This window comes from Etheostoma cragini, chromosome 24, assembly GCF_013103735.1.
Source record: "Etheostoma cragini isolate CJK2018 chromosome 24, CSU_Ecrag_1.0, whole genome shotgun sequence".
NCBI lineage: Eukaryota > Metazoa > Chordata > Actinopteri > Perciformes > Percidae > Etheostoma > Etheostoma cragini.
Window position 1 is genome coordinate 6,724,460 of NC_048430.1, and position 20,108 is coordinate 6,744,567.

The 20,108-nt window shown below is 40.8% G+C and overlaps 2 protein-coding genes across 4 annotated transcripts; one reads left to right on the forward strand and one right to left on the reverse strand.

Moving 5' to 3' along the window:
• The first annotated feature begins 327 nt into the window (after positions 1 to 327).
• cab39l (calcium binding protein 39-like) lies at positions 328 to 11,044 on the forward strand. The gene is made up of 9 exons (XM_034864650.1): positions 328 to 737; positions 6,235 to 6,361; positions 6,735 to 6,899; positions 8,253 to 8,371; positions 8,476 to 8,644; positions 8,795 to 8,854; positions 9,973 to 10,038; positions 10,173 to 10,316; positions 10,481 to 11,044. Exons 2-9 carry the CDS (start codon positions 6,260 to 6,262, stop codon positions 10,658 to 10,660), a joined length of 1,005 nt encoding a protein of 334 aa, XP_034720541.1. The 5' UTR covers positions 328 to 737; positions 6,235 to 6,259; the 3' UTR covers positions 10,661 to 11,044.
• A 1,605-nt stretch (positions 11,045 to 12,649) lies between these two features.
• cdadc1 (cytidine and dCMP deaminase domain containing 1) lies at positions 12,650 to 18,517 on the reverse strand. 3 transcript variants are annotated; one of them, XR_004655570.1, is made up of 12 exons: positions 18,274 to 18,517; positions 17,209 to 17,309; positions 16,900 to 17,077; positions 15,859 to 16,156; positions 15,572 to 15,778; positions 15,368 to 15,489; positions 15,185 to 15,234; positions 14,549 to 14,718; positions 14,260 to 14,449; positions 14,128 to 14,161; positions 13,244 to 14,045; positions 12,650 to 13,171 (listed from the first exon to the last, which is right to left on the reverse strand). XR_004655570.1 is itself a non-coding variant. In XM_034864641.1 (12 exons), exons 1-11 carry the CDS (start codon positions 18,377 to 18,379, stop codon positions 13,945 to 13,947), a joined length of 1,557 nt encoding a protein of 518 aa, XP_034720532.1. In that variant the 5' UTR covers positions 18,380 to 18,517; the 3' UTR covers positions 13,582 to 13,603; positions 13,923 to 13,944. The 3 variants fall into 3 exon arrangements, 2 of the variants coding, with proteins under 2 accessions (XP_034720531.1, XP_034720532.1); XM_034864641.1 differs by lacking the exon at positions 12,650 to 13,171 and having other exon boundaries at positions 13,582 to 13,603; positions 13,923 to 14,045; XM_034864640.1 differs by having other exon boundaries at positions 12,650 to 14,045.
• Between the last annotated feature and the right edge of the window lie 1,591 nt (positions 18,518 to 20,108).

Consider the following 20,108-nt stretch of genomic DNA (forward strand, 5'->3'; position numbering starts at 1 on the left):
TGTCATGATTTGGCCTGGGGCACGTTCCCATATGTACCGCATCCGACCTTTACTGTTTTATCTCCCTTATTTATTCCACTCAGTGGCCCAAGATATATTAGATTTAAACATTGTCAATAAAATTGTACTTTTGTAGACTTGAATGCCATATGTTATAAGAATATGTGACGCAAGGTAGGTATAAGGACTTGATGTGAGAGGATGTGAACGAGACCCAGCCGCTTCTGGAAAGATACAGATATATCAAGTTGGCACACGGGAGACAGACAACCACCGGAAGTGACGCGATTTGCTCTACAAAGCAAATTCCTCTGTGCAGCAGTGTAATAATGTACAAATAAGGACGTTTTTGGTTTAGTTCGTAAATACATGCAGTATTTTGATTATAGCGAGTTGATTCCTGTTTTAATTTCAACCTTGTTCACCCATATTCTTCCATTAATTTGAACGGACGAGTGTCCGCGCATTTTTTTCTTGCGAAGGTTCATACCGGAAGTCCTTCTGTTTGTTAATGCTAGCTTGACAGAAGACTGGAAAACGACCAGATGGAATTCTGCACTGGCTTCTTAACAGATTCCACACATTTGAAATTGTATCGCACACATTTTTAGCTGACTTTTCTTCAAACAACCAGCCCTGGCGTGACAACCAAAGCCTATCTGGGAGGCTCGGCTGCGCTGTGAACCGGGACAGAAGCGGTCAAGACATTTGGATACCCTACCAAACATCTTCCCACTGTAGGTAGCCTTTCTAGCCCATACTGTCGAAGAGAAATAGCTTCCAGTTATCATAATGGAGAGATATTATTGTCCTAGACAGGCGTTCTGTTAACTTCAGTCGGGGTTGAAATGTGTGTTATAGTGAAAAGTGAGACCTGTCTAATGTCATTTGTAGCAGTTGTTTTTTAAATGATGCAGACAACTGTGATTAGCTTTGATAATATGTCAAACAAAAAGGTAGTTTAGCCGGGGGCGAGAGGGGTGTAGCCTTGTTAAAGCACATTGTCTGGGACTGTTAATGCGGCCTTATTATTATTATTATTTGGTGCCTACTGCATTATACGCTCTTATTCCTCTAAAGACTGTCGTTTACGGGATATTTACATGTTTTAGTGCAGCACAAATACAGTGTGTCTTTTGTGTTGGTTTCTTCCTCCTTGCTGTTACTTTGGACCACCAGCGTCACGCTAGCAAGAATGAAAACAATGCAATTTCCGGTCACATATTTCATAATAAAACCTCTGTAACATTGATCTAGTGCTGTTCTATTATTTAATTAATATATTGATTGATCTCCAGAAATTTAATCGACTGACAAATTTAATTATCGAGTAACTGTTCAAGATAATTATCAAGTACATAAAGGCGTCTTTCATGATCTATTTCGTAGATCGTATAATTGATTAATTGAAGAAATAATTGACACATTGATCAATATTGATTATAGAAAAAAGTGTTGCAACCCAGTTGTCATTGCTGATTTGCATTGTGATAGTAACAGTACTTTGCAGAATAATAGCCATAGTCTGACTCCATTTGTAACGCTGTTACTCCAATTCATATTTCTAATGGCTAGGGTTAGACTCTGTTTGGTGATTGGTGTGACTGAGTTTCTGCTCTTTTTTTAATCTTTATAGTGGACATGCAACTTGTAATATCAACTTTTAGAGTGATACTCTATAATGAATATTAGATTGATTTTACATTCATTGTACATCCGAGCAAGGATTGAAATAAGTATAAGTCTGTTAGCTCAGTTGTGTAGTTAGTGTCCCATTTTAGAAAAGTCTTTTTCAGAAAACAAAATAAATTCTGGAGTAATCTGATTATTCATATATCTTTAATGTAGAGCTGAATTGAATTGCCCATATATCCACTAGTTTTGATAGATTTTGAAACGTTTGTCAGTCAGTGCTTAATGATGATGTTCTAAATCTACTCTGCTTTTATTTTCAGAGCACATCTGCCTAAATCGTTGGCTTACTCTATTGAGATTGACAGACTAGAATCAGATACAGTAGGCTTTTAAACCCCTGGTAGGATAGGCATGTCTGTCACTGGTTTAGCATTAACCCGCATTGACTCTTCACGTAACCTCTTCAGATGAAGCTTCTGTATATGGTAAATGGCGTGCTTGTGCAGAACTGCAGGTGTGCATGCAGCAGGTGATGGCTACTTTGACACAATAACAACAGCACAATCTTTATTGTAATGCAGTATGCTCAGTGAAGAGCCTCAAATACAGACAGATATCAGGGTGCATTGCAATAGCTGGTTGCTTCTGCAAGGACATATGTGTCAGTTACCAAATCCTTTTGTTTCCCATTCAAAGTTTTTTTCACATCATTTCCAATCTCAGGAATGGACTTGAGCTGATGTTTGTCCTTTTTTCAGGAAGCATTCCTCCCAGGTTGTCTTGGAGAGGACAGTCTTCTGGTACTTTGGCAAGAGGCTGAGATGTAGTTTGAAGTTCAAACACTTGGAACTTTTTTTCTCTCTCTGGGAGCTGTAAAAGAGAAAGAGCAACTATTTTTTAAGGCCCTGAATCGTTTTGAATCTGATTACGTAGATTCAAGGCGGCGAAGTACAATCTGTCTTGACTTTGATTTAAGAAGTGCTCAAAATGTTCCAGCGGTTTTCCCTTGTAATATGTTAACCCTTTTTAATCTAACTTTTATTCAATTAACAAAAATCTCATACAGTTTCACATACGCTGAGTGAGTGTTTGTGGGTTAAATATCTTCCTTGCCCGTCCTTGAATACCCAAATTACGGTTGAATCATGTTAGGCTGCCTCTGCATTCCAAGACAGTGGACAGGAAATGCTTGTCAAATTAAAAGCCGCCACCTTCGTTCTTCTATGAAAGGTGCTACATTCATCACATTGTTCAAGACTTCATGAAATACATTTGCAAGCATTCCTGATTGTTTAAACGCTGTAAACGACGGACAAGAGCTACACAGAGGAATTATGCATTTTAATTTTCCATTTTTTATCTGGAATCAGAATATTATAACTATTGCAAGTAAGTCTGTAGATCGTAAAATCAGTTGTTGTCGTCAAGCGAGCGAACAATGTAAAACCTGTTTCTAACAAGAGCCATGAGTAGTATTCACTAGCGGTGCTGGCAGGCTGACATGTAGGTGTGACGGATACCTATCTGGCTACACTGGCCTTACTTTGATAAGTCATCGAAGCCACAGTGGATCACTGCAGCCTGACGCTACAGAAAGGCAGCTGTGGAATTTTTATGATTGATTAGGAGAGCGACGTTTATTATGTGTCTTGGGACAGGACAGGTTGTAAAGGTGATATACTAGGGCTGGCTATGGTGTATTTTTGGTATTTGTGTGAAACAATCTGTCAGTCAATGAGCAGGAAAATAACTGTCAACTGTTTCAATAGTCGTTTGTTATTTTGTTGCGTAAAAATATCAATCATTAACTAGTTCAAGGCTCTAAGTTGTGGGGAATTGCTGCTCTGTCTTATGGGACATTTAGCTGAGAGTCTTCAGACAAAATCAACAACAAGCTTTTGAAGATGTCACTTTTGGCTTAAGGTCATTGTGATTAACAATTTCTTTTACATTTTATAGACAGAAATAATAGAAATCTTATTTACTGCTTGAAATGTTGATCATATGTACCTTAATATGTATAAAAGTGAAATAATTCTTTATAATCACATTGAGCCATATAGCTTGATTCTGCATATCATATTTAAGACTCATTCGGCCTTATAATTATAGCTGGAAAATTAATATTTGGGGCAAAGTGAAGCCTTTCTCTTTTCGATTATCCTTAAACTGAGCAGCTAGCTGTGTGTGTTCAAGCCCAGTGGGCACCAGATTAATTGCATTACATAACATTAAGCAGGCTACAAGTGAAAACAAAGACTTTGCAGTCACCCGGAGCCTAAAGCTTTCCAGGATTCTAAGACATGTTATATTAGATGATTAAATGGACCCTTTAAGTATTCTTTTAATAAACAGAATCATCCAGTTCCATATTAGACTTTTGACACAGTAGTTTACATTAGAATTGGATTAGAAAGCAGGGCAGTTGCACCCTTTTGATAACTACTTCCCCATTGCCTGCTTATCCTTTGACAAATATTGACTGGGCTGAAATTGTGTAGGCCATTACGTAATATGATTATAAAGTGAAACAGAGGAATTATTGCAAATGAATGCATCATAATTAAAGGTCAGATTTTATGCTCATTTACAGGTTTGTGCTTGTATTTGGGGCTTGTACTAGAACATGTTTACATGTTTTAATGTTTGAAAAACACAATTTTCTCACTTTTTCTCATTCTGTCTGAATATACCTGTGTTCAGCCTCTGTCTGAAAAGCTCCATTTGGTTGTTCCCAGTAATAATATATAGCACATATACCTGCTTAGTAATGAAAAAGACATAGAAATATCACTTTTCGCAATATGGGACTTTTAAGACTAAAGGGCATTTTAGTTTTTTTTTCTGTTTTAAGATTTGTCGCCTTGTGTTCAAGTTGAGAGATGGTGACTAAAGTATTTTGTGTACTTAGCAGCCTGTGGACAAAGTACTTGTGCGTTTTCCCTTATTCCATGTGATTTCACTTGTTCATTGTAAATCAACAGTCTACTCTCCAACCGATGCCCTTGTCTCTGTGTCAGGGGGAAGAAAAAGCTTATCAAAACCTTTAAATCAACTCTTTCTGCCCAAACCAAAAGGGTGGACACTGCGAGTCAGTGTTGAGGGAAATGAATACACTCAGCTGAGTTTTTGTCTTTGTCAGGTGAAAACCTTGTGATTCCAATTCGAGCTGTTTTCTTGCTTTCGCTGGCATCGAAGAATCCCTATTTCTGGCCCCTTTTTATGAAATCTCAAGTTGATATTAATAGAGCAGCATGTTGGCTCATATAATGTGATTTTAGAACAAAATTGATGTGATAAATCAATTGTACAGCTTCGAGTATACCACTTTGTGTTAGTGTAGTTAGGGGAAATCAGACGGCCCCTGCTCTGCAATGCTCAGACAGTACAGTAGAAGTGGATGCCTTGAGGTCGAAAGAAGCAAGGAAAGATAGAGCGAGGAGGAATGAAGGTGGGAGTTAGAGTTAAGAGGGAAGGTTTTGTGGTTTTACATTTCCAGATAAGGATTAGCAGTCACAAGTTCTCCGCCTGTTCCTGACCTGGCCTGGATTGGACGTTGGTCATGGACCGGACCACATGCTCTCCCTTTGCACAGTGGAAGGGCATTTGCCTTAATGTATGTCTTGCATGACTGAACGCAACATGAACTGGCACTGACAGTGAGACTGACAGGGCTGAGGCCCATCAATGCTAAAAGTCCTGATTAAGACTTGGTATGTCCGTATCACCAATACTGTAGTAACCTACCTAATGTACTGGCACCTTCTTAACTGTTGATACCAAACAGTCCATGACATTGTGACAGTAACAGAAGTAAAGCTAAGCCAAATTATATAATGGACAGTAACTTGAAGCACCTGCATTCATATATATATATATATATATATATATATATATATATATATTGACCATTCCACGTTTTGTCACACTGTGCTCTATAATTAAGTCTGGATGACATGCACAGAATCTTGACAGGGTTGTGGCAGTATCTAGTTGCCATTTAGTTACCTATAGATGACAACTCTAGATAACTATAGATGTTAGAGATGGGCTTATTTTTGTCTCAAATTTATTTAAAAACTGATCAGTTTGGCCACCAGAGACCACTAACGAGATCAGTACATGCAATCGTCACAAATCACAAATTTCCATCACAAATGTATGGCATCCAGATCCAAGAAAATTGAGCATTACTGCATATTTTCAGATTTTCAAAAACTCTTAAATATTGATGTCTGTATGAGCCTTAACAACTCAGAACAGCTAGAGCTCTCATCCATTATTATGTATACTACAAAAGCGGGCAAGCGCCTAAATGTCACAGAAATGTTATGAAGCAGATGTGCACTTGAACATGCATGGCCAAGAAAGCTTGGCCCTGGGACGCGTCCTCCTTCTCAGTGTATTGTTTGTAATTGTTTTTTCCTTAAATATATAAAAGTAAATACAAATTTAATCACAAAAAAGAAAGTTTTGCCTGAATTAGGAGCAGAGTCGGTCATGAACTGCCTACAGAACTGACTCCACACGGTTGTGGTTGCATCCAGCTTGTCATTGAATGCTCCTTTTTGTGTCGTGTGTGTGTGTGTGCGTTTCCAGGTCCCAAGGCAAGTGTGTGTCCATCATGCCTCTGTTTGGTAAATCCCACAAGAGTCCAGCGGACATTGTCAGGACCCTGAAGGAAAACCTGGCCATCCTGGTCAAACAGGATAAGAAGACAGATAAGGTAGAGAAGGCGTGGGTGTGGGTGGGTGTGTGGGTGTGTGGGTGTGTGTGTGTGTTGGTGGGTGGTTGGGTGGGTGTCCAGGGGCCCAAAGGTGACAGACCTATGTGAAGTAGGACCATGGAACAGCCTGGCCCTGTCATCTCCTGACACTTCACTGTCAAGACACTCACACAAAATCATTAACCACAAAAGCTCAAGTTCAGACTCATGTCAGTTTTAGATTTTGTCCTTTTTCCCACATTTAACTAAATCTGTAATGTGTGTTTGAATTCCGTATTTGATTTTCTGTTCCTCTATATTATGTCACAGGCACCTATTCACCTCCTCCTCTCCTTTCTCATCTGCTTCAACTCTCTCCCTCTCTGTTGTCCAGGCGTCTGAGGAGGTGTCGAAGTGTTTGGTGTCCATGAAGGAGATTCTGTACGGTAGCAACGATAAGGAGCCTCACACCGAGACGGTGGCCCAGCTGGCCCAGGAGCTGTACAACAGTGGCCTGCTGATGTCCCTGGTAGAAAACCTGCAGGTCATAGACTTTGAGGTAAGGAGAGAAGGGTATAATCATGATATTAGTCCACAAGTTATCAGTCGTCTCATAGACTGCAACATGAAGCAGTGTGCCATCCTTCATGATTACGGGGTAACTTTGGTTTTGTTTTTCAACCTGGAACCTATTTCAGAATCAGAATCAGAATCAGCTTTATTTGCCAGGAATGAGGACACATAGGAGGAATTTTTCTTTGGAGCATCGTTACTCACAATGTGCTTACACATACAAAAACAACCAAAACAAAATATACACACTAATATATATATACATACTCCAAACAGAAACACTATAGAGGCATGAGTGGCTGGTGTTTTCACCACTTTAGTTTAGTTGAAACAAACCCTCAATTCTTCCATTTATAGTGTTGTCAATAAATAAGTCCAACACCACAGTATGAGAAACATCCCCATAACATGATTTTTGCACCACCATGCTTTACTGTCTTCACAGTGTACTGTGGCTTGAATTCAGTGCAGGGGGCCATCGGACAACCTGTCTGCGGCCCCTAGACCCAAATAGAACAGTCTTGCTCTCATCAGTCCACAGAATGTTGTACCATTTCTCCTCTGGCCAGTCAATGTGTCCTTCACATAGCCTTCTTCTGATGGGAACAGTACTCACAGGTAACTTTAAGACTTCTTTGATTTTCCTGGAGCTGCTCATTGGTTGAGCATTTGCCATTTTTGCTATACTTCAATCCGTTTAAATGGTAGTTCACCATTTATCCCACGTCATTGAGGCTTTGGATAGCATTTCAAGGCATTTGAAATCCTTTTGGCTGAGCAGTCTATAATTTTCTGTTTTCCCCTATCCAGTCAACTTTTTAATCAAAGTCCGTTGTTCCTCAGTGCAATGTCTGGAACGACCCATTTTGCTCAGTATTTCAGTGTGAAATGCACTATAACCAATATAAAAAATATGATTTATGGCGTTATTGATGTTGGACTGCTATTATTTTTCAAAAATGTTTGTTTGCATTTTGTCACTCAGACACCAATGCATAAAAGATGGGGTCCAGGTTGAAAAATACTGAAATTACCCTTTTAAAATGCCATAGAAACGGGATAGAAAAATAATTTTTTCCAGTTATGGAGGGAAAGAGAAATGCAAAGAAAGGAGCAATGATTGACTTGGTTAACAATAGGATGAAGAACAGGAGGAAAAAGGACTTAATCTCCGTGTGTGTGTGTGTGTGTGTGTGTGTGTGTGTGTGTGTGTGTGTGTGTGTGTGTGTGTGTGTGTGTGTGTGTGTGTGTGTGTGTGTGTGTGTGTGTGTGTGTGTGTGTGTGTGTGTGTGTGTGTGTGTGTGTGTGTGTGTGTGTGTGTGTGTGTGTCTTTTTCCAGGGTAAGAAGGATGTGTGTCAGATCTTCAACAACATCCTTAGGAGGCAGATCGGGACGAGGAGCCCCACTGTTGAATATTTTGGTTCCCACCAAGAAGTCCTCTTTATATTGCTGAAAGGGTGACACACACACACACACACACACACACATCCACACATAGTACATGCTGTACACAGTTGAGTGGCTTCCAAAGAGGTGACACAAATGCTCTCTGTGTTTGAAGGTACGAGACACCCCAGGTAGCTCTGAATTGTGGGATCATGCTGAGGGAGTGCATCCGCCATGAGCCTCTCGCCAAGATAGTTCTTCATTCGGATCATTTCCAAAATTTCTTCAAGTACGTGGAGATGTCCACCTTCGACATCGCCTCTGACGCCTTCGCCACCTTCAAGGTACATCGGGTCTTCCTGTCCTAGCCATTTGCAATAAAGCTGTTACCAGAAACTATAGAAAATATGTTTTTACTGCTTAGGCTCTGTAGGACATGTTTAGCTCCATTATCTGATCATCTTGATTTATTATCCATGTGTCTTTATTCCCAGGATCTCCTGACAAGACACAAAGTGCTTGTGGCTGAATACCTCGAACAGAACTATGACGCTGTGAGTGGAAATTAGTCTGGAAAACACATGATGGATGTAATATCTGCCACACGTGTTAAAGCGGGTTTGCCCTGTTTTAGTTTTTGTGATCAAATTATTAGTATTAGTATTATTGTATCTTTCTTACATTTAACGGAGAGGAAAGCTGGGAGGGAGGAAGACAAAACAACACATGCAGAAACAGACACACACACAGACAGACACAAGACCAGTCACATGCCCAGGTTAAGGTCTCAGACCTCAGTGAGTCAGCGATAATGCGCCAAGTGTCCAGCAGGTTTGCCCTGTTGAAGTAGCGTTGCATCACGCCTCCCCCTCCATCCTTGACAACATCCTAGCAACAAACACCCGCCTCTCACGTATGTCACGCGACATCAGCCGCTGAGCTCTATGTGGAAGCACAGACGTAAACACTGCTCCAAATGACGGCTTAACCAGTGGAAACTGACACATAACCAGATCAGGTATCCGTCGCTGCAGTGCTCAATGGCCCAGTCATGTACGTAAAAGTAAAATGAAATTAAGAAATAAAGTTTTGACTAATGCAATTCCAGGAAAGCTTGATACAAAGCTCTGCTCTATGCTGTTAGATTCCCCAGGCAGAGGGGCCCCTTTCATAGGTAGGGCCTCCAGGGGTCTCAGGCTGAAGAAGCCCAACACAAAACTGCCTTTTTACTTGGACGTTGTATGTTGACAGATGTCGCTGTGACAAGGCTGAGCCAGAGTACAGCACTTTGATTAGATTTGGCTGCCCTGCCCAGGTACATTTACAGCCGAGCACGTTGGTTTTGACTGATTTTAGTATCGGTGGTACACTAAAAACGACGGTATTAATGATTGTTCGTTCAGTGCCAAATGTTTAGTGTTATCTTAGATTAAGAAACACTCTCCATTTTATCCCACAGTTCAGATAGAAAGAACTTTGATTTGCTGAGAGTAAAGGACATAAAACACAACTTGCAGAGAGGCATTCTAATGTATGACAAAGATCCATTGGTTGCACTGGTATAACACCTAAAAACAGGCAACTCCAATGTTGAACTATAAGTTTAAAGTCTTAAATTCGATCTTAGACTGTTAATAATGTATAATAAGATGTGTTTCTTATGACATGGCAGGTGTTTGCGGACTACGAGAAGCTGCTGCACTCTGAGAACTACGTCACCAAGAGGCAGTCTCTGAAGGTTTGACTCGGACTCATGTATTCATTTGTAGAGCAATATATACAATGTTTATCATTGGAGCAATTCAATTCTTTAAGAAACAATAGCCTCTGTAACAGATCATTTCAGTGTCACATTGTTTTTCTCTCCTCCAGCTCCTGGGCGAGCTATTATTGGACAGACATAACTTCACGGTGATGACGCGCTACATCAGCAAGCCTGAGAATCTCAAGCTGATGATGAATCTGCTACGAGACAAGAGCCCCAACATCCAGTTTGAGGCCTTCCATGTCTTCAAGGTAAAAACGCCATAATTATGCATGTAAACACAGCAAATCCATTCAATTAGAAATAAATTTACCAAACGTCAAACACCACAGGTACCGAAGTGTATACCAAAGGTAAATTCTCTCTGTTAGCATGTGTTGTTTTTAAAAATGTTCTCTGCTGCTCCTGTCCTCAGGTTTTTGTAGCGAACCCCAACAAGACGCAGCCCATCATCGACATCCTGCTCAAGAACCAGACCAAACTGATCGAGTTCTTGAGCAACTTCCAGAAGGATCGCACCGATGACGAGCAGTTCAACGACGAGAAGACCTACCTTATCAAACAGATCAGGGATCTGAAGAAGCCGCCGTCCTAGAGAAGCATCCCTCCTCCGCCCTTTACCCCAACTTTGTATCAATAGGAAGACATACAGTAGAAAAAAAAACACATTAACACTAACGGTTATCCTATTTCAATCTTCAAGACGTTATTTGTCTTTTTTCTCTTTATTGGTTTATTTGAAAATTGTGGAAAGTTTCTTTTTCCCACTTTTTTCCCATGATACCTTGTTTTTCTTTCATCTGTAGCATGTAGTGCCACAACTCATGGTGTTGGAGGCGGCAGATTTGCTGTTGGGAGAACCAGCAGACATGACCTTTTTTTTTTTAATGCTATTACAGTCACCAGTTGCAGATGCTCTGTTAGGCTCTGCACTCAACTTGATTTTTTTTTTTTAAATCTAAATGAAGTAGCTGCAAAACAAAACTTAGAAAGAATGAAGAATGAATGCTTTTGTTTTTTAACAGGGCCGATGTGTCTGGTCGTCGTCGCTAAAAGCTTTGTTAGCCAAATTGTAGCGGTAATTCTCAGTTGCCTTGTGCTTGCCAAACGTCTCTTTCCTATTGTAACTGCCAAAGTCAACGATGGATCAAGTGTTGTCCCTCTAAAACTTAAAAAGCATCATCAGACTCAAATACTAACGGAGTTGTAGCTTTGCCAAGTCAACTAGGAAAAAAAGCTAAAGCAGTTCTCTGAAACTGAGAACCCACTACAGATATATGAAGGCTGATTTGTCTCTCACATAACAGCATTCAAAGATCACCAAGATTTGGCACTTAGTCAAACTAAGAGAGAAAGAGAAAAGAAGTGTAGGAATATTTTACGTCTTTAAAATGAAGGGCCTTCTTAATTAAACATTGAGCTGCTATCGTTACAGAAAGCTTCAAACATTTTGATCAGTGGTTCTCTTTGCCGGTGGCTGTTAGCACTTTCTGTATGATATGATTTATTTTTGGTGTTTTCACAATTGCTTTAGGGTAATTTTTTTAATATGTGTGTGTGTGAGTGTGTGTATGTGTGTGCTATATATATATACATATATATAGTTTCATTTCTTGTCATGTACAGTTTAGGGTTAGTACACCTAAAGGGAGTGCCATAGTGAGTGAAAACATTGAACATTAACAGGAGGCGTGGAGGAGAGCAGCGGTAAATATGGCTGTTTGGGTGTCACTCCTTTTTCTTTCTGTATGTAACAAGGGTTTTGCTCTGATTTGGATCTGATGTTAGAAACAGGGGAGACGATTCAGAGGTGCTTTTACGGTCTGGTGTGTTGTCCCTGGTTTATTGTGTTTTCAGTATCTTTCCAGGGGGAGCTTAATTATTATGTTAATGAAAACATGCTCTGGATAGAACATATGTTGTGATTAAGCAGTGAACCTCTTAATTCACTCTTTTTGAGTTATGCTGTCAAAGAAACTTGCTTTGCTGCTGATTGGTTGCCATTGTGTACAGACCAGGGTCCCAGCTTCACTTTGAGTTTAAATGTGCGAATTACAAACTGCGTTGGCTACAAAGTCATCGGGAGACTTGTCGCAGCGTGAGGCCAAAACTGTAACTGTGAAAAATACCATAGAATGTGTAAAATCAATGAGGTTAAAACACTACTTTTAAAGAGCTATTGCTTTTAAACTGAAAATAGCTTTACAAAAATTGTTTCCATTTTCTAAAAATTACATGGCACATAACTTATACATTTCTAAATTTCTTTCCCAATCGATTTAGATCTGATGTGCATCTATTAGGTTACTTTGAGTTCCCACAGATGTTGGGATGAATGGCAATAACAAACCTCTTAACTTAGGACACTTTAAACACTTTTAGAAACATTTAAAGAGTACTCTTTACCTGCCACAGTGAATCCTAACAGTAAAAGGCAGTAGTAGAGTGCATTTGGGTGACGGTAACAGTCCTAAACTCGTGAATTGTCATTCCATTCTTTTTATCTGAAGTAGAAGAATAAAAACAATAGTTCTCCATGTTTTGTCTTCTGGGCTAAAAATTAAAAAAAATGCAATTTTTTTTTATACTATAAGCTGTGACATACTTTATCAGAATACAACATGAGATGCATAAGTAAGCCAACCAGCTTTACATCAGACTTGAGCCAAACTAAGTCTTTGCTTTTTAATGAGGAACTTTGTTCCCAGCAGAACGCCACATCATCTTCCCAGTGTCCTCTCTGAAAGCAGCCACCTTAATTTCCACATTGATGCTATTGTAACACATTCACAACAAATAAAAGGATGGGAATGCATGCTTTGTGTGTGTATGCTCATTTGTTGTTTACTGTGCAACTTAATGTACAAAGAAATTTCAATAGCAGCTTTATTTTCATTTAGTGTGTATTTATCTTGCACGTCAGCCTTAAAAGACCATCTTTTAACACTAAAGCACATGATGGTATTCTAGATGATTCAAACCTTAACGGTGGGCCGGCGTGTCATTGTACCCACAGACAAAAAAACAGGTTCTTGTGTAAGAAGTTAAAGCTTGACTTCAACATAATTCCTCATTAATAAATCTAAATAATGACACCAGACTAAAGCTGTGTAATCAAGTTCTTTCCTTCTTAGAGCTACTTAATGTATTAATTTATTTGTAATATAACTAATTTAACCGTAAATGAAATATTCTCACAGCAACGGCCATTTGATTTTTGGTTTCTGGAGAGATGCTGCAGTGATGCGTGCCATCTGCAGTTCTCTTAAACCTTCAAGTCCACATCCTGGAGAATGGGCTACACCCATGGTAACCTGTGCATACATACGTATACATATTGTATATGTATATCCAAAGAACCAATACGCAATTTAAATAAACTATTCACTACTTATTATACAGTATATATATATATAATATATAAAAAATGAAATGGCATGAACAAATCCCCCTGTCACAGTTTATATTACTATTTAAAATATATTATTTTTGGGGGTTATCACCATTTCTTTACCTCATCCTTCCATCCATCCATCCACCCGCCCGCCTATCACTCAGCGTAGTGCAAAGCATAAACATACAGCAGCAGATTTTACAGAGGGACACAGGAATTATGTCAATGTCTATGTCCCGATGACACACAGACTGACCAGTGATCGGGATCACAAAACCAATCTCAGGTATTTCTTAAAGTGCAAATAAATAGCGCAAAATTATGTGCGCCACAGATTTGATCTTCAGACTTCTCCCAATTCTAGCTGTGTTGATGCAGCCATAAAATATCAAATCTGCGGCACGAGAGCTAAAAACATGATTCCGTAGTTTTTGGTACATCCATTTCTCCGTGAGTCCGTCCTTCCATCCAATCGCAGCCGGTGTTCAGCTGACAGCCGGGGAGTCGGGGGATTTGTTGGTGCACAGCTTCTTGTTGCTGTGGCTCTCTTCTTCAGCCTGCCGGCTGTGCTTCCCGACACAACCATCTGGAACAGAAAGACGCGGCCGTTACACTACGAGACACTGAAGGCCCATTTAAAGATGTCAAGATAACAAGGTGGGGCTTACTGGCATGGGGAGGAGAGGTTGGGCTCCTCTGCCACTGTGAAGACATGATAACGAAATGAGGTCACTCCTTTCTACGTTCCTAATCTGCACCATCAGCAAGACATCCAACAGCTCATGGCTCTGTGTACTCACTATGAACTTGCTGATGTTCTCCAGGCTGCTGAACCTCAGGTAGGAGATGTCTCCCTTGTCCTTGTCCCTGTCCTGGTCGGTGGTGTAGATGTGTGTGATGCCAGCTCCTCTGATCAAAGGGACGCACTCATCACATGGACATTTGGTTACAAAGAGCATGGTGGAGTCCTCCGGTTTGATGTGTCGAGTCCTAAAACATCAGGAGGAACACTTTGGTCAAACACTGTTTGGAAGAAGGCGGCGTGTTAAGACTAGCACACACAGATCCTTGTCTCCCTCCTGTTCTGACCTGAAGGTGAGGGCGTTCTGCTCCGCGTGGACAATGTATCTGTATTTGCGTCTCTGCCGGTCCTCCTGCTTGTTGTCCATCTGGGGGTATTCTGCGTACTTTGAGCCTGCTGGGTAAGCGTTGTACCCGCAACCCACCAGGTCCAGACACCCGGTTCCGTCCATGCCAGCCTGGGACAAGAGAGCAGTTTAAATTGAATTCACAATATGAAAAAAAACTAATAAAATTCATTAGCATATTAATATTACCAGGGGCCGTTGATGAAGATTGTATTTGCAATCAAAATTAATGATAATGTTATGATAAATAATATTCAGCATTCTACTTCTGGGAGCCAATGCCAGGGCTCTGGTATTGTGCATACTGACTCACTATGTGGAATGGAACCATAATTAATATTATTAGTTCCTTCTATCACAGGTTAAATGATCAGTTAGACATTTTGGGAAATGATCTTCTTCCATTCCAAGATTTAGATGAGAAGATTGATACCACTATCACGTCTGTACGCTAAATATGAAGGTACAGCTGGGAGCCGTTAGCTTGGCTTAGCATAGATACAGGAAACCAGTGGAAAACAGCTGGCCTGGCTGTAAAATAGCCAGATCAAAGCAACGGGAAGAAAGGTGAGCTCACCGACGGTCCCTTGGCCCAGATGACAGCACCCACACCCACCTTAGGGTCCTCTGGAACGAAAATGACAGTTTTGCATGTGAGAAGCTGGTGACAAACTGACAGGAACGCTTTTCTTTTAGTCTTTTAGATCAGTCCGACCCAAAACAGTATATGTGTGCGACAAAAAGAAAAACCCAAACCGACCTGTCCTATATGACAGCAGCCTGGCCTGGATGATGCAATGGCGAGCCACTTCTTGGGATAGTCCCTTGTGATCCGGAGGCAGTGAGCTGGCTGTTGCTGGCTCAGAGGTTGAATGCTGTTCCCTGGGTTGCATTAAAAACACAATCAACAACCAATAAACAGCTGTGATTGGCAAACAAGTGAAGAACTGTGAGTGTTTCTCACCTGTAGAAGCCGTAGTGTTGCAGTGGCACCGCAGCAGCCACAGTAGCCAGAACCTCCACCAGCTCCCTCATGTTATGTCTCAGGCTGGAGAAGTACGGCTCCACACAGAAGTTCTCCAGACCCATGTGCGTCAAGACCTCCCGGTGCTGCCGAGACGTCCTGACCAGGAGCTGTCTGGAGAAATCCTTCAGGAGCCTTGTGCGCTCTCTGGAAAGCAGGAATTTCTCCAATTTATATGCAACCCCACTGGAACTGTAATGCAAACATAGGGGGGTACAGTACAGTACCTGTAGAAGAGTTTGTCCGTGTTCAGCCCCGGTTCATCGTCAATCATTCTCTCTATGAAATCACACTCTCTGGACGTCTCGTCAACAAACTGAGCCAGGCCGGGCGCCAGCGGCTGCAGTGACACGCACACGTGAGAACGACTGTTGGATTTCAGCTTCTCCGCAGCCATGGCGTCCAACGCGGCGTCCTCTGTGATGGACTCAGGAGGACTGTGGGAGCTTGGGTGATTTGCAGAGGTGGATCTCAGCATGCTGACCTCAGGGTCTCCGGGCCAGAAGGAGATCTGACTGACTCCAGCTAGAGAGGAGAAAACAGCGTCAGGTATTTGTTTCCCAGTGCTGTTACATTTTTTCAAGCGGAGGGGGAGCAAAGCGTTCCAAAGTTCGGCTCAGTGCTCATTTCTAATAGGTCTGCATGATTGTAATATCCTGCAGTTTACAACAGCGGGACAGCATCTGGACAACTGTCCCTTTACCGTCCACTATAAAAGACAGGTTATGTAACAAGTGGGTTGGGAAAGGAAGCAGGATGGGGTTTGTACATTTGCACAAAATGATACAACCCCATTTAGTAACTCACTTTAAAACTTGCCAGTAGTCACTAAGACCTTAGAAGCTTGTGTGGTGGGGAATGCTCCCCTCAGTGAAAGTAAATCTATAATGCTGTTAAAGCAGCCTTGACCTAACCCCTCCCCGGGCCCCCTCATTAGGGCTAGGATGCATATAACCCCTGTGTTCCTCTGCGTCCTGATCTGTCCCTGCTGTGGTTTTGGATGGTGTTTGTTGCCCCAGGTATGTGAAGAAAAAAAACAATTGCGCATTTCTACATTAACCAGTCAATTGTAGTTGATCACCTTCTGTTTGAAGGACTTGGATTTCCACCCCTCTATTCCAGATTCCTCCTGCCTGCAGACTGCTGCTGTTTTGCCTTTTTTTTTGCCCATTTTCGTAATCTTCTCCCCTTGGTTTTGTCGTAGTTTGTTAATGTCTTAAACTCTTTGTATACAATCCAGTTTCTAAAGACCTTCCCTCTCTCCTCACCGTTGATGATCATTTTGAGGCAGGTGGCACAGGGTCTCCTAGAAAAGTACATCTCACAGTCAGCCAGGCAGGCGCCATGGTGGATAATGGCTGCCTGTCCTGCGTGGAGCTCAGGTCCTGAACAGTGGAGTCCCACCACCTTACTGTCCCGCACCACCACCAGACCCATCCCGCGGATCTGGAACACAGCACATTTTATGACTTAACAGTGAGTATGCTGGGGTGTTACTATACTTCGCTGTAGTGTAGATTTGACCCCAAACTTTTCATTTTATTCTAGAGGGTTTCTCTGTGGGTTTATACACCAACCTCACTGTGGTGATCCCCTTGACATTGCTCCTGTGGGAACTGCTCCATCCATAAACTCAACAATGTAAACAGGTTTGCCTTTGATAGCCTGGGGCCATGACCTGCAAGAGGGACAAGAAAAAGATCTTGCTTGGCTTGTGCAGGTGTAATTAAACTGGCTGGTGTGTATGTGAAGGAGAGTGGGGGTTCAAAGTCGCCTCGGGGTGCTTTTATGTCAAATAAAGTTACAGCAGCCGAAGCAATATAACAGAAGCTATATCCCATTACTTTAATATTCTGAAAAACCCTGGCTTATTGTCATGGCCATGCATCTAACATCTTGGTTGCACATTTACCACTAACAATGAATATACCCATAGCACTACTGCAATTTAGGGTTGACTCCATTTCTTAGAACAGATGGAGTAACTGAATTGTACTTGCTTGGTGTAATAAGCTCAAAACTGCCAGCATGCAGAGGCACTAGAGCTAAACGTTTGAAAAAATTATTTTTTTTAAACTAAAAGGATCTCTAAGACACCACAATATCGCACTAAGTGTAACCTGCACAACTGGTTTATTTACATTTTAGCATACTATTTAAGCAGTTAAACATTTTGTATTCCCATCCTGTATATACTCAAATATTGTTCTTATATTTTAGTCCTATTAATATTATTATTATTTAATGTATACTGTATGTATACTGTATATTAAATCCGAGTATTTCATTTATATTCTGTGCTGTGTGACTTATTTTGCTGCTGTAACACCATCATTTACCATTTTTTGGGGATCCATAAATATCTACCTATCTATCTATATCCTAACACAATCTGTTGCATTTTACAATGTCCCTGAAGTACATTACAGAAACATTGGACACATTCAGCTTGACTAGTCTGAGACCAAAAGAGCTAGCACAAGTAACGGTATAATATGAAGTTCATTACCATATGGTAATTTCCTTTGAGATAATCCTGATTATTGACACACATTGCTTTCATTTACTCTATAAATCCGCTGCTCTATGCCCCGACAGCATCCGGATCTGAGCCAAAACGAACTCATCTCCAGTTGGCTCACCTTGTAGGCCTATTCTGCTTTCAGTCTGGGTCATGCTGTCTCTTGTATCTCGACCTGGCATGGACTGGCCCGGATCGGCTCGGCTCCTTATCTCGCTTTCCTCCATTTCAGTCCGCCAGCCAGTGAAGTAATATCTTGTCCAGGTTTCCAGTGAGACAAGTGCAGACAAGATGAGAAGCCTTTAAGCTTCTGAACAGTAATGGTGACAGTTTACCTGTGGCAACACAGCTGATTACTATTTGCGGCCTAACCAAAAGTTTTTATCTGCATAAGAAACAAATAAAAGCAACTGCCATCGGCTCAGGGACGTTTGCTTGCTTACTGTTTCGGGTTAGGATTACTTCCGCAATAACCTCTGACGTAAAAAGGGGGCGGGACATTGAGTGGTTTGTAAAATATCAATTTGCTCCACTAGGTGGCAGCACATTATCACAAATAAAACCCTATGAAGAGTGAAGATTTAACTACACAAAATGCAAAGGATCACGGCAATGATCAGAAACTGATGATTTTAATGTCTAATCCCATATGCACAAAAAAATAAACTAATAGGAGACTAAGTTTCTGCAAAATACACCTTATATGGAAGCAGTTTGACTTTTTTATTTTTTCAGAGAAACATGTAATTCCATAGCTAAATGTACAAAAAATACCAGTTATGCAACAGAAAAAAACAGTGATGCAAACCCCAATATTGTAATGCTGATCACGTCAAGGTAAACCATTGTGCTCCAAGTGGATTTGAAACCAAATTACCAGCAGTTCTATACACTTATATGTAAAACAAAGCGCAATAAAAATATACTTTAATCTTAATACAGTGGGCAAAATAATCATTTTTCCTATAAAACAAGACTGTAAACCTGCTCCTCCCTCTACTCAAGCATTACCTGCCACAGAAACCTAACCTCAATGTCGTTGTAATTGTTTTCTAACCTGAATAATACTGTGCAATCCTAATAAACAGAGATAAAAATAGAGATCCAACTTACATTCAAACCTAACTGAAATGGTTCTTTCAAGTGTCAGTGCACCTAGAAATAGAAACCTAACAAGAAACAGAAACTGATCTCATTGGTCAGCTGACCTGGATAATGACTCTAAACACATTCCTACAATACCCATGATGCAACAGAAAATAAAAACTAGGACGAGCAGGCATTTTTTGGTCAGAAACCAAAAGGAATATAAAGAAAACGTCTCACTCAACGTGTTCATATTGCTTTATCTTGCAGCGTCTTGTGTATTTTTACTGTATTTACAGCCAAAACCTGCAGAAAGTGTGAGAAATTACCAAGGAATTAAGGAATAGATTTAGTCTTCCTGAGTTTGATGTGTTGCCCAAATAATATTAGCAAACACGAGCAGTTTTAAACAGTTTCCGTGGGAGAGTTTAAAAAGGAATATGAGGTTATCCTTGGAATATAAAGTGTCTGCAACATAAATCTACATTAGTAGTAGTAGTAACGTAACAGTGACAACAGTGAGTGTTGACTGTTGCTTTGTAGTGCAACATATTTTCTACTCTTCCCCTTCACAGCATTTTAAATTACTGTTTTACTGCATATGAAGAAGAAGCGATGGAGTTTCTTAAATGTTCCGAAGAGCATCTGGCAGAAAAAACACAGGAAAGAAAACATACTTTAGAATAAAACAAATCATCACACATCCCATAGTGGTTTACAACTTCCAAAATGTACAGAACTCCCGCTAAGAGAACAATACAGTAACCAACCCAGTGACCCATACCAATGATACAGTAGCACCTGGACATGCAGAGCTTCTTCCTAAACACAACGGCCCTCATTTATGAAACGCGGGGGGGGGGGGGGGGG

Excerpts from the sequence above, each read along its gene's own strand:
- cab39l (XM_034864650.1), top strand. The coding sequence starts at position 6,260 with ATGCCTCTGTTTGGTAAATCCCACAAGAGTCCAGCGGACATTGTCAGG. Across the intron at positions 8,645-8,794 it reads ACGCCTTCGCCACCTTCAAG|GATCTCCTGACAAGACACAA; the intron begins GTACATCGGGTC and ends CTTTATTCCCAG. Across the intron at positions 10,039-10,172 it reads CCAAGAGGCAGTCTCTGAAG|CTCCTGGGCGAGCTATTATT; the intron begins GTTTGACTCGGA and ends TCTCTCCTCCAG.
- cdadc1 (XM_034864640.1), bottom strand. The coding sequence starts at position 18,379 with ATGGAGGAAAGCGAGATAAGGAGCCGAGCCGATCCGGGCCAGTCCATG. Across the intron at positions 17,310-18,273 it reads AAGCAGAATAGGCCTACAAG|GTCATGGCCCCAGGCTATCA; the intron begins GTGAGCCAACTG and ends TCCCTCTTGCAG. Across the intron at positions 15,235-15,367 it reads GCTGCTGTCATATAGGACAG|AGGACCCTAAGGTGGGTGTG; the intron begins GTCGGTTTGGGT and ends TTTTCGTTCCAG.